At 42.4% G+C, this 14,803-nt stretch overlaps 1 protein-coding gene across 1 annotated transcript in view; it reads right to left on the reverse strand.

Moving 5' to 3' along the window:
- The window catches only part of KIF27 (kinesin family member 27), a 34,686-nt gene that overhangs the window by 17,605 nt on the left and 2,278 nt on the right, over positions 1 to 14,803 (reverse strand). Inside the window, 1 exon segment of the mRNA XM_054397698.1 lies at positions 13,250 to 14,208. Coding sequence (XP_054253673.1) covers positions 13,250 to 14,208 — 959 coding nt within the window.

The following is a 14,803-nucleotide window of genomic DNA, read 5'->3' on the forward strand; positions in this document are numbered from 1 at the left end:
TTTTAGGGTTCAAAACCCTTTCCCCCTTCCTTCTTGTGTGTCATGACAATTACAAGAGATCTCTGTGTAATATAAGGGTTATATTAAATAAGTTTTCATTGTAAATAGTGCGCTTTAGATAATGTAATGTATTTTTAGAAATTGATTTGATGGTTTAACATATTTTTAAAATTTTTTTAGAGATTTTTGGTATTAGGTAGTTATTAGTTTGATATGTGCATATTATGAAAGGATTTTTTGGTCTTGTCTTTGTATTCACAATAGTTTTAAGATAAGGATTATAAAAAATACAAAAAAAAAAAAAAAAAAAAAAAAAAAGGAAAATGCAAGGTCTGGAAAGGGGATGCATATTTTATCACCTACAGGTTTTAGTGACACCAGCAAGGAAAAGTCAACCCATGTCATGAGCTGCAAAGATCAATTCTGCAATTCAGTGCTGCAAACATCTCAGCAGAAGAAAGCACAAGAATCAAAGGATGAGACAAACAGCACTGCCCATGAAACTGAAAATCAACAGACTTAAGGCTGATCACAATGACTGTTATGACAAACTGTGATCAGAAGCATCAATCTGAGGCTTGATTCCACAAGAATGTCACCAGAAAACATCTGAATTAGGACTATCACAATCGCTTAATTGTTGTGTATTTAGGAAATACGTTCATATGCATTTATATGTTAACTTGCCAGAATGTCATAGTTAAGTAACAATGTCAAATGGTTAAAGAGAAGGTCAAAATGGATTATAGCATAAAAGATACTCTTAGTTTTAGGTTATATAAACAAAAAAGTGGGAAGCGTAGGTATTATGTCACAAGAAATAATAGTTAAAGTATGTTATGTTCTCAAACGTTCATTTTATATGTGTTTTTTAATGTGGTTTGGCAAAATTTATGGAGGATTAAAAATTTTGGAGGTGTCAGTTGGGAAAAATTTGAAAGAAAAAGCAAACTTAACATTAGGGTAGGAACTATGTAGTAGTCAGGACACTAAACGCTCCCTACTCTCTTACCAGCTTCCCAAACAGAATAACTCAGAAGCTGGAGAGCAATGGGGACAAATTCCTCCCAAGTGCGCCAGACGTGGCACCCCACAAGCCACTGAACCCCCTCAGTTGTCCCTGTATAATAGATATGCTGTTCTTAGTGAACCTGTTTCCAGCAAAACCAATGTTCAGCAAGTGGAACCATCTACCAGCAGCTATGAAGGCTTGTCCAGTTTACGTCGTTCAGAGAGGCTAGGGGTGAGCAAACCTACTGTCGAAATATCTGCAGTCAAGAAGAAACGACAGGAGCTTGTCATCGGGGACTCACTTCTGAAGGGCGTTGAGGGTCCTATGTGCAGACCTGATCCGCTCTTTAAGGAAGTCTGTTGCCTACCTGGGGCCTGGGTCAAGGACGTAGTAAGAAAACTTCCTACCCTGGTCCAACCAACTGACTACTACCCATTGTTGGTTTTCCGAGTAGGCAATGATGAAATTTCAAAAAGAAGTTTGAGATCAATGAAGAAGGACTCCAGAGCCCAGGGATGAATGGTTAAGGGGTCAGAGGCACAAGCAGTATTTGCTTCTGTCCCCCCACTAGCTAAGCCTAATGATGGACTAAACATGAAAATCCAGCAGATTAATGCCTGGCTGTGGGACTGGTGTCAATGGCAGGTTTTTGGGTTCTTTGATCACAGGCTACTCTACAAGTCTCCAGCCTGCTGACTATAGAAAAAAAATGCTTATCTCTGAGAGGAAAAAGAATCCTGGGAAAAGAACTGCCAGGGCCAATTGATAAGTCTTTAAACTAATTTCAAAGGGGGAAAAGGGAAAAATGAGCCTCACTGAGGACATTCCTGGGACAATTGTGAGGCAGGGTACCAGCTCCACTGCTATCCCAGGGGCTGTAGGGGATAGTGGATTATGCAACACCCACAATGGTAACAGATACTCCTCTGCTAAGTCTCTGAAGTGTCTGTATACCAACGCAAGAAACATGGGGAATAAGCAGGATGAATTGGAAATCCAGGTGCAGTCGCAGGGTTATGATCTTGTTGCAATTACAGACATGGCTCCCATGACTGGGATGTAATTACGGACAGCTATGTTCTTTTCAGAAAGGACAGGCTGACAAGGGGAGGTGGTGGAGTTCTCTCTGTGTGAATAAGCAACTGGAATGTGTTGAGCTCAACCCAGGGGGAGATGATAAAAGCGTTGAAACCTTATGGGTAAGAGTGAAGGGACATACAAACATGGATGATACAGTTGTGGGGGTTTACTACAGACCACCGAACCAGGAAGAAGCTGCTGATGAGGCTTTCTACAGGCTGCTGGAAATAGCCTCAAGATCAAGTGCCCTGGTGCTTGTGGGTGACTTCAACCACTTGGATATTAGTGGAAAGATCACACAGCCAAGCACAAACAGTCCAAAAGGTTCCTGCAGTGCATTGATGACAACTTTCTCCTGCAAGTAGCTGAGGAACTAACAAGGAGAAGGAGAAGTGGACCTGATATTAACAAACAAAGAAGGACTGGTTGTAGATGTCACGGCTGGGGGTAATATTGGTTGCAGTGACCATGACATGTTAGAGTTTAATATCAATAGACAAAGAAGCAGGGCGATAAGTAAAATTTCAACTCTGGACTTTAAAAAGTCCAACTTTCCCCTCCTCAAGACTCTACTTGGAAATATCCAGTGGACTAGGGCTCTGGAAGAAAGGGGAGCCCAAGAGAGCTGGTTAATATTCAAACATTACCTCCTCCAAGCTCAAGAGAAATGTATTCCCTTGAAAAAAAAAACAATAAGGCAAGCAGAAGACCTGCATGGATAAGTAAGGAACTCTTAGTAAAACTCAAAAACAAAAAAGATGTTTACAATATGTGGAAAAAAGGACTGGTCAATTGGGAGGATTATAGAGACGTAGCCAGAGAACGTAGAGATGCAACAAGGAAAGCCAAGGCCCTCCTGGAACTAAATCTTGCAGGAGGGGTCAAGGAGAACAAGAAGAGTTTTTTCAAATATATCAATGATAAAAGGAAGAGCAGGGAAAAGGTAGGCCCACTGCTGAATGAGTTGGGAGATATAGCAACTGATGATGCAGAGATGGCAGAGTTGCTGAATGCCTTCTTTGCCTCAGTCTTCACTCCTAAGACCAACCCTCAGGAAGTTCAGTCTCTAGAAGCAAGGGAGCAGAACTGGAGAGATGTGGACATTCTGCTGGTCAGTCAGGACAGGGTTAGAGATCTCTTACATCAACTGAAGATGCACAAAACCTTGGGCCCCAATGGGGTGCATCCAAGGGTGCTGAGAGAGCTGGCTGATAGTGTTGCTGAAACTCTCTCCATCATCTTTGAAAAGTCCTGGACAACAGGAGAGGTGCCTGACAACTGGAAGAAAGCAAATATCACTCCAGTCTTCAAAAAAGGCAAGAAGGAGGACCCAGGCAACTACAGACCAGTCAGCCTCACCTCCATCCCTGGAAAGATGATGGAGCAGCTCATTCTGGAGGTCACCTCTAACCACAGGGAAGACAAGAAGATTATCAGGAGTACCTAACATGGATTTACCAAGGAGAAATCTTGTCTAACTAATCTGATAGCCTTCTATGAAGTTATGACCAAGTGGGTAGATGAGGGAAGAGCAGTGGACGTCATATATCTTGACTTCAGTAAAGCTTTTGATACTGTCTCCCATAACATCCTCATAGAAAAGCTCAGGAGATGTGGCATACATAGATGGCTGGTCAGTGAGGTGGATTGCAAACTGGCTCCCCAACAGAGTTCAGAGGGTCGTCATCAGTGGCACAGAGTCAACTCGGAGGCCTGGGGCAAGTGGTGTCCCCCAGGGATCGGTACTGGGTCCAGTTTTGTTCAATATCTTTATCAATGATGTGGATGAGGGGATTGAGAGTACCCTCAGCAAGTTCCCTGATGGTACAAAACTGGGGGGGTTGGCTGACACCCCGTCAGGCTGTGTAGCCATCCAACGTGACCTGGACAGGCTGGAGAGCTGGGTGCAGGCAAACCTCATGAAGTTTAATAAGGACAAGTGCAGGGTCCTACATCTGGGGAGGAGTAACAACAGGCACCAGGACAGGTCAGGGGCTGCCCTGCTGGAAAGCAGCTCCACTTGGAGTGCTGGTGGACAGCAAGTTCTCCATGGAACAACAATGTGCTCTTGTGCCCAAGAGAGCCAATGGGATCCTGGGATGTATCAAGAAAGGTGTAGGGAAGATCTACCTCTCTACTCTGCCCTGCTGAGACCACACCTGGAATACTGTGTCCAGTTTTGGGCTCCCCAGTTCAAGAGAGACAGAGACCTGCTGGAGAGAATCCAGCAGACAGCCATGAGGATGATTAGGGGACTTGAGCATCTCCCCTATGAAGAGAGACTGAGATCCCTGGGGCTGTTTAGTCTTGAAAAGACTGAGAGGGGATCTGATCAATGTGTATAAATATCTGAGGGGTGGGTGTCAAGTGGAGGAGGCCAGGCTCTTTTTGGTGGTTCACAGTGATAAGACAAGGAACAATGGGTTCAAACTGGAAGATTTCACCTCAACATGAGGAGAAACTTCTTTACAGTGAGGGTGACGCAGCACTGCAACAGGCTCCCCAGGCGAGTTGTGGAGTCTCCTTCTCTGGAGACTTTCAAAACCCAGCTGGATGCGTTCCTGTGCAGACTATCCTATGTGATCCTGCTCTGGCATCAGCACAGGATTATTTATCCACAAGAACTTTCAGAGAGCTACGTTTTGTCTTTGAGTTAGGAATGTACACCTTGTCCATAACTGAAAGAGAGATCAGGCAGGATTTGGCTGGATATGTTGAGAAGCTTATTTGTGATCATTAACCAATTGTATGCTTTGTGTGAGCGCATGTCAGTAGAATTGTAACCAGTTAAGAGTGTGACAACACTGCATTAGAACCGTATATAAGTTAACTATATAGCATAATAAACGTCTTCTCTTGGAACTGAGTCATGGAGTCCATGCCCATTACGTCACAGTTGTCTATGGTTTCTGTCCATGGTTATTTCTTCAATTCTGTTTCATCTATTAACTTTCTTCTGAGAAGTTTATTGCTTCCAAAGCTATTTCATTGAAGTAATTCTCTAGATCAAATTATTCTCTTTAGGGTGCTATGAGAGGCAGCCACAACATCTCACCATCAATCACTAGGTTAATACGCTTCTCAAATTAAAAAGATAGCTGTCCTCATTCTGCAACTCAGGTAAAAACCTAAAGATTAAAGAAATCATAAAAATGCTTCTTTAGACGTTCTTGTGGATAAATAATCCTGTGCTGATTGAAGGAGACTTCCAAATGTGGTTACTCTTCCAGAAAACCTATAGAAGCCAAATACATAGTATGGTCTAAAACTGAATACTTCTGTACACCTAGCTTATCCATGTCTTTCTTCTAAGAAAAGACAATTCATGGTAAGTTTTTTTCTGAATGCACTCAAGAACTGGATGTCTCTTTAGAGAATAGAACTTCCTTCCAAAGTCTACATACCAAAACAAATGTTTCTACTAAATGTAGTTGACAAGTGTATCCTGTCCCCCACTGGTGGTGTATCCTTATGCAGAATTGAGCCAACTACAGAAAGAAGCTTGACAGTGTAGTGACAGAGGATGAAGTGATGGAAAACTAAGTGGCATATTGCATTAAATATACCTAACTAAACCCAGGATATTTTCACTCAGTTGTATTTGGTGTAGGTGTCAAGGGATCGGTGGGGGTGACTACAGGGGTAGTGTCTGTGAAGAAAGGCCAGTTTCCTCATGCTAGACACAGCTCATTCCAGGCAACTCCACTGGACCCACCAGAGGGAATAGCTAAGCCTCTCAGTCGAGATGTGGACCATAAGGAGGATTGGAAACTGGCTCAACAACAGAGTTCAGAGAGTTGCAATCAGGGGTGCAGAGTCCAGTTGGAGGCCTGTGGTCAGTGGTATCCCCAGGGATCAGTACTGGGTCCAGTTTTGTTCATTACCTTAATCAGTGACCTGGATGAGGGGATTGAGCGTACCCTCAGCAAGTTCACTGATGATATGAAACTGGGAGGGGTGGCTGACACACTGGCAGGCTGTGCTGCCATCCAACGGGATCTTCACAGGCAGGAGAGCTGGGCAAAGACAAACATCATGAAGTTCAACAAGGACAAGTGCAGGGTCCTGCATCTAAGGAGAAATAACAGCAGATGCCAGTACAGGTTAGGGGCTGCCCTGCTGGAAAGCAGCCCCATAGAGAAAGACCTTGGAGTGCTAGTGGCCAGCAAGTTATCCATGGGACAGCAATACGCCTTTGTGGCTAAGAGAGCCACTAGCATCCTGAGGTGCATTACGAAAACTGTCCAGCAGGTCTAGGCAGGTTCTCCTCCCCCTCTACTCTGCCCTGGTGACACCAGAAATCTACTGGAGAAGAGACAAGCAACTACTGCAGAGTCTCCAATGAAGAGCTTGTGGGATGAACATCTCTCCCATGAGGAAAGACTGATAGAACTGGGGCTGTTTAGTCCTGAGAAGAGAAGGCTGAGAGGGGATCTTATCAACATCTATAAATACCTGAGGGATGGATATCAGGATGAATCAGTCTCTTTTTGGTGGTGCCCAGTGATACAACAACGAACAACAGGTACAAGCTGGGGGACAGAAGGTTCCACCTCAACATGAAGAGAAACTTCTTTATGGTGAGGGTGATGGAGTACTGGAATAGGCTGCCCAGAGAGACTGTGGAGTCTCCTTCTCTAGAGACACTCAAAATCTGCCTGGTTGCATTCCTGTGTGACCTGTCCTATGTGATCCTGCTTTGGCAGCGGGGTTGGACTTGATGATTTCTTGACATCCCTTGCAATTCCTAACATTCTGTGATTTTGGATGCTTTGTTATTCATAGTCAACATTTTAACCTAGCACATCCAAAATACGCACTCCCTAGCGGTATATGGGGATATTAAGAAATAAAATTATTTATGTGATCATGATTACGTGTCAGTCCTCTGAGAATAGATTATCATGCTTGAGAAGGCTGTGACCCCACAGGTCACTGCCTAGCACTATGTCTGAAGAACTAATTATAGCTGTCAGCATGACAGCATCCTCAAAAAATATCTGTATGCTAAGAATCTCATACTTTGTTTTGAAATTCTCACCTCAGCTAGAAAAACTCCAGAGAAGTATGGTACCACCAAAACCCGGAAAGTTGATGCGTAACACAAAAAATGAGCATTAGAAAAGGGATGAAACAGAGAAATCAGTAAATAGTTTACATACTTAGCTAAGGTTATGACAGAGAAAAGGAAGTGCAGGGCTTCTTGATGAGAACATTGCTGAAGAAATATAGGTTAGGAAATTTCTTAATGAGAATAGATGAGATAGTTGCAACTTCATAGTATTAGCTAGACTGGTACGCTACATACATAGAATTAGACAGTATTAGACACAAATTAGCCCATAGATTAGCCCATAGATTATCTGTAAATACATTGATACCTGTGAAAATATCTAGATTGTAGTTATACCTGAAATGCTTCTGACAGGCTAATTTATTTGCAAGACACAAAACAATTTCTGAGTTTAAAGGACAACTGAATTTAGTTGTGGGTCAATCCCAGTAAGCATCTAAGCACAGACAACCACTCACTTCCCTCTGCCCTAACCCCGGGGGATGGTGGAAGGGCAGAGGCAGAGATTTCTTTCTTCCCTGTTTTCTTTTACAGCAAGAAATTTTGTGAGTCAAGACAGAAATTTTCCAGGAATTGAATGTGAAGTGGAAGAAGAAAGTAAACAAGACAAGAAGTGTTAAGGCAATTATTTATACAAAACCACTCACTCACTGCCTCCCAGATGCCCATCCAGCTCCTGAGCAAAAGGTAGCTAATGTACCTAAACCCTCCTCCTCTCCTTTTTCATTGCTGAGCATGTTATATGGCATAAAGTATTTCTGGTTGGTTTATGCCTGCTCCTGGGTACAGACCCCAGCCTATTCACTGGGATGGAAGAGGCAAAAACAGCCTTGACACTGCGCAATGTCCTGCAAGACCTAAAACGTGGGTGTGTTATCAGCATTATATTGGTCACAAATCTTAAAACACAGTACCCTACAAGCTGCTATGAAACTCCATCCTAGCCAGAACCAATACAATCTCCACTCCATATTCCATTCCATTTGTATCATGCTTAAGTCCCACACTATCCAATAGAACATCATTAAAAAAACCTTCCCTTATTCTTTGATCCCCTACTCCATGGACTATTGCTGTAAAATATCTGTAAAATGTTCCTTAAACATCCAGTGAGTTCGTTTAGTCCATGACTTGGGTTCTGTCTGTTATGGTGGTCATGAAGACAGCAGTGGCACATTGTGTGGAGTTCCTGGACATTGAAACCAGCTCAGGCTGGGTCACTGCTGTACTTTCCTGGCTTTTCTCAAGGCTTGTTCTCTGTTGCTTTAGGTGATTCCTGCTGTAGAATTTCCTCTAATATACAACTCAAATCAAGGGTTATTTTCCCCCAAGGTTAAATCTCTTGAGGTGTACCTCAAATTTCCCTATCTGCCCACATCACCCACAAGCATACCTGCCTGCTTGAGCAAAAGAAGTCTCACAAACCAGCTTGTCTTTTCCTGAGGAACGAACAATGCATGCTATCCTTGCCAGCCAAGTTCTCTCTTCACACACTACAGGGACCTTACCTCTAACTACAAGATGTGGTGGTTCCACTCAGCAGCTCTAGGTCAGTCAGTTCACCCTCTGGTATTATTCAGCCAAGTGGTTTCAGTTAAAGTTCCACCTACTGCTGACACATCCCAGTGCCCACTGCTTTCACTATAGTCTTCACCAATCCATTGTGTCGTTCAAGCTTTCCATAGATTGGCATGTGATATCAAATGTGATACAACTGATCAATACTCTATTTCTTGGTCAGGCACCTAGGAGATTGTTTCAGAAATGAGTTCCATTGTCTGACTAATTGCCTCCTGGTGGCCATGTCACCACAGAACGTGTTTTTCAAGGACCAAGACTGTTTTGGAAGGTGGTATGGGGAATGTAAGCTGTTACAAGTACTGTAATGGATAAAGTACTGTCCATTTTTCTTGTTCCACAATACCTAAGCTCAGCTGGATGGCTTTCACTTCTGCCATTTCCTTTCCCTTGACTCAATTCACCTTTCTCCTCAGCAGTTTCTGCAACTTGTTATGTGGGACTCCACACTGCTGCTTTCCATCTTCGATGGTTTCCCTTAATATGACAGGATCCAGAAGTCATTGATAGAAAGGACTATAACCTCAAATATGCATCTTCCTGAATGCCACAAGTGCATTTTTATTCCCCCAAACTAGATTCCTCATAAAGCTCCTTTGATTTTGTTTTACAGCAAAATCAGCTTTCAGAAGAATCAGAATTTTCTTTTCTCTTTCCCAAACACTTTCTCAGCTTGTTGCCCCACAGAGCTGATGTTGTCAATGCACTGCAAGCTTTCCAGTGCTTTGTGCTTTTCCAGGGCTGTGCTTCCACTCTTCCACTGCAGTGAATTTCATACTGGGTACCGCCTCACACCAAAGCTAACTGTGCCCTGCACTCTGATGAAAAAGAGATTGAGAAAAATGCAGAGACAGTATCAGTTATTGCTTGGCTGCCTTTGATTACAGTTCATACTAGAGTTCTAGTGTGTCTGGTACAGCAGTGCTTAATGGTGGTATGACTTCATTCAGGCCATGACTGTGCACTGTAAACCTCCAACAAACTTTCACACTGGCCATATGGAACTACTAAAAGGCAAGTAAGTCTTGCTAATCACTTGCTGGCTCTTGAGTTGACAAATCAGATCCTGTATATGAATGAGGGAGTCTCAGCTAGGATGATATTGATACCAGGGCACCATCATAGTAGCAACTGGCACTTGCCATTCTTCAACGTATAGCAATCCCACCACAGAGTTATTACCAAAGAAGCCAGGCATGGTAGACAGATGTTTAGTCTTCTCTGAACCTGCAGTGGCTACATCAAAGACCCAGTGGTACCCCTTCAGATCTCTCTTTCTCTTTTGAGAAAGTCAGTGGCAAGGATACAAAAAGTCTTTGGACTGGTTACAATAGGATTCTTCTGTCTCTTTTTTCCTGGTAGGCTCATTTCGGCTTCTAACATAGACAACATCTGGGATCTCCCTGTAACTCCCAAAATCCAGATGTCTTTTGCCCCCTTGTATCCTCATGGCATTGGGGTACATGGTGCACTGGCACCCACCAAACTAAATCAAATTGTCTCTTTCTTCTACTTGTCCAGAGGGAAGGCCTCTTTATTCCCAATTACAGCATTAATTACCTGACTCCTGTAATTGCAAATCAGAGGTCTTTACACAACAAATGCGCCCATGTATCTCTCTGTTACTCAAGTTACGTTACAAGAACTATTCACAGATACAATCCTGCTACAGACCAGCATGATCTTTCTGTGGTAGAAGGTGTGGGGTTCAAAATCACATGGACAGGAGACCACTGAATCAGCATCAGCAAGAGCAGAGGGATCCTCAATGCATATAGTACATCTTGGGAATTGCTTGACAGTAACCAGAGCAGTAATATTCCTGAAAATATCACTGCTTTTCTCCACAATTCATGTACACAGACTTCCAGGACCACCATAGTTACACCATTTCACTTCCTCATGTGCTCCCCACAGTCATGTAGGTAGAACCACAGAGTGTCATGTGCCAATAGTTCCCTTTCCTCTGAGCAGGGAAAAGCTGACTCATGGTAGCTGAGATATTGCACTACTGGGATAAGAAGGGAAAGAGATTATCCACATTCTCTTCTAAGCTGCCAGACCTTGTGCTCATCTTTTCTCAGCTGATATGCAGGCCCATGATAGGGAGCAAAATTTATTCTCTTTGTACCATTGGAGCTGGCAGACCAGTCTATACAAAGTTGGTGCCCCCATGTCAGCCTAAACGATCACTGCTGGGCTGCTGGCACAAGACATCAGGGCACTACAGATTTCTGCCACACAGGTGGTGTGCACTGTACATCCTTCAGATCACTGGGGGCTGCATTATTGTCCACGTCACTGTACATTGCCTCCACTACCTCTAATTCCCTCAGACACCACGTATCTTCCCCTGTGGTTGTCCCCTTGTCTCATGGGTTATAACTTCCTTTGTGCTCAGTAAGAGCTATCTCTGAAGCTGCATGCAGCTATCTATCCTCTTCTAATCTCTGTGTCAATTCCACCGTCCCTATCAATGGATTCCAGCTGCTGTGCTTCTCTGCCTTCTAGTTCTAGACTTTAAGTCCCACTATCCCAGCACTGGAGCAACCAGGTAGTCATCTTGCTGAGGGATGAAATCTTTCTGTCTATCTTGGAATTTGGCCATGGACAGGGACTGGGTTGTTTCCATCTCTTACGATTTGTATCTCTTTCCTCCCCTGTCCTGATGCAAAATAGGCTGCCTCTTCCTATTCTTCTTCTCCCTGTCTCACGAGGAGCTCTTACTAACTGAGCTGACCTCTGCTTCCACTATTTCTTCTTGACTACAAAAGCATTACAGTTCAGGGTTTGGCCTCCAGTTTAGTGTGCATTTTTGTGGCCTCAGCACAAGAGACCTTCTCAGTGTCCATTAATGGGTTGTTAGATCAGGAGACCCTTTTGTATACTTGAGGACAACAGTCAGGGCCATCACAGCTTTAGAAGTCACTGTATTTTGTCTCCCCTCCTTCAAATAGAGTATTAGTTTGATGGGTTTACAAGTCTGTTCAGGCATGAAATTTCAAGCTACCAGAGGCAGTAACAGCCCTACATTCCCATCCTGCCACCCCATGGATCAACTGCCTTAAAGCATGGCCCTGTGTGGCATCCCCAATTAGCTTGTTTAATTGTATGAATAATAAACAAAGTCAGAATCACAACACACACCTATATGAACCATGTGATTACATGGAGATATTGAAGGAACCAAGAAGCCAATACCTGTCCTGGAGAAGAGGAAGGGAGAGGTGACACTTTTTACTTCTCCACAAAATGTCTCTCAGAGGAGAAAAGGGGAAAGGTAGAGTTGCTGGTTTTGTTCATGAGATGGTTCTTGAAGTACTGGGACATCAGTGATGTAAGACCCAAATACCACACTAGGCTAAGGCCAGTGGCTTTATCATAGCTCTCCCAAAGAAAGGAAAACAAAGTGATAAACCACACACTGAAAAACAAAGTCTGAAAATACTCATTAATGATTCTTGCAGTCTGTTGTACAGCTAGAAAGGAATCAAGCATTGGAATATGGAAGAAAACGTGTAAGTCAGCACCCAAAGCAAATATGCCAGCATCGTGTTCTGAAATAGCCACTCAAATAACAACTAAACAGGTGTAACAACTAGAAGTTTAATCTAGCATGACCTAATCAAATCTGTTATAATCTCAAAGGCTTTGAGCCATATGCTGCATAGTAAAAAGTACTGTTGTGGATTAACCCCAGTAAGTAGCTAAACATATACTGCCACTTGCTCACCTGCTCTCTCAGCCCCAGTGGGAAGATGGAAGAGCAAAGGAAGAGTAACAGCAAGAGATCATGTGGGTCAGGTGTAAAGTAAAGGTGAAGTAGAAGAATGTAAGCAAAGGCAATCAATCACTAACTCTCCCAAGGCCCAGTGAGTTCCCAGACAAAATATGGCTAACTTTCCTAAAACTCCCCCTCTCATTTTTTATTGTTGAGCATGTCATAGACTGTGAAACATCTTTTTTCATTAGTTCAGGTGATCTGATTTGCTCTGTGTGTTTGTGTACCAAACCATTTGTGCATGCCTCAGCCTATTAATTGGAGGATAGAGACAAAAAGAGAGAAGATCTGATGCTGTGCAAACACTCTTCAGCAAGAACTAAAGCATCTTTGTGCTACCAGCACTGTACTGCTCACAAATCTAAAACAGCACCCTATGAGCTGCTACGAAGAAAATAAACTCCACCCCAGTAGCATAGCTCAAAAAAAATATAACAGATAAAACAGCTTAGCCTCATAGAATCATCTTGAAGCTGACTAACCAAAATATAACATTACTCATCTCTACCATGATCAAGATGATCATCTATTGAATCATCCATTAAAATAAAGTTATTCCCAGGAAATAAGACCAAAAAAAAATTATACAAGATTTTGAGTTCATTTTGCCATGTCAAATTAACTATAGGTAAGTGTTAATGGTTTGTATCTTTTGAAATTGAATTAAAATTTTAGTGGGCTGGTCTTTCACATAGCTATTTAAATAATCAACTTTATTAAATACCTGGCTTTTCTTTAGTTCCTTCTTTAGCTGAAGAATTGTGATGTGAAGTGGCTCTTGGCTAGTCCCAGTCCCTGTGTCAGTTTCCTGTATGCTGAGAGCTTCCTTCCTTACTTTCTGTACCATAGTGATCCACTTCTGCAGCCTGTCCCGTTGATTTCTTTCTAAGTTAGCCACACCATTCAAATCAAGCAGCAATGGGAAGGCTTCATCTACACAATTTCTGTAACTGAAACATTGAATTTGAAGCCGGGTAAGCTGTTCCTCAAGAGAAGTGATATGAGTTTGTTCTTGATTTAAGTCATGTGAACCCTGATTACCAACTTTTTGGTTCTGCAAAGCTTCTCGAAGCAATTTGATTTCAAGTTCCATTTCGTCAATCCGTTCTTGATCAGGGTTGTAATTTACAACTGGTTTATTTCTAATGTTTTTGGCTCTGTTGGCATATTTGAGGGAATTTAAAGATTCGTCGAAGTCTGATGAGGATGGGCTTATACACGTTATCATCACCGTCTTGGCATTTCCTCCAAGGGAGTCTTTCAGAATACGAGTGATTTTAGCATCCCTGTACGGAATGTGTACGTTTTTCCTTTTAGGATCTCCAAGGGCACTGATGACATTTCCCAAGGCTAACAGACCACTGTTGATCTGAACTGATTCTTTGAAGCGTTCACCAGTATTTCCAGTCTTTGTCACCCTCTCTGATCCTGCCAAATCCACAAAATGAAACTTTGAAGCAATCTTCTGGACTGATTTCCCAGATGAATCCTGCCCAACATCGGTATTTTTCTGAGACTCTGCAGATTGCTTCTGACAAATACTGATTGTAAAAATGGCATGAGATCGACTAGAGTGCTCATTCATCTGTGTTGTGCCTGTGTGACGAGCTGCACTGCCACTTTTCAGCAGGCTTATCACTTCATCTGCACATTCTACAGGGAATTCCTTAGCACCAATAATCACTACAAATACCAAATCAAAGAATAATTCAATTATTTCTAAACTCTTCAGCAGAAGTTTACAGCCATGAGAAGTAGTCAAACTATAAACACATATTAGAAAACCATTATTATGAAGTCATAGCATATACCTATAGAAAAATAAGACATCAATATGTGAAAAGCATTAAGTACAACATATCTGAAACCTTCGGATATTTAATATATGGGTGTATTGTGTCATATCATTAGAAGTATTAAACACAATGCACAGCTTTGCTCATTTATACCTTGCCATAAAAATTTTGCAGACTAGTGCTGTCTAGAAAAAGTATGAGCAAAGTCAGCTTAAAGATATTTTGCCTGGAAAAGAAAAAATGTTTTTAGTAGAAATTATTCCTACCCTACAGCAAGAACAGAATGTCTATTCCATACAGCTCAGGTAGTTGGGCCTCTTAGCTATCTATTAACAATCTAATAATGTAAAAAGGTACTGCTGTCAAGTACTTCTACCAAGCACCCTTATCAAGCATATTTTCTGTTCTTTGCTTTAATGAAGTACATGGTAACTAAAGTACTAAAGATGACTCAAACTGCACTAAAGAGGATAAACAGTTTA

The sequence above is a fragment of the Indicator indicator genome, chromosome Z, assembly GCF_027791375.1.
Source record: "Indicator indicator isolate 239-I01 chromosome Z, UM_Iind_1.1, whole genome shotgun sequence".
Lineage (NCBI taxonomy): Eukaryota > Metazoa > Chordata > Aves > Piciformes > Indicatoridae > Indicator > Indicator indicator.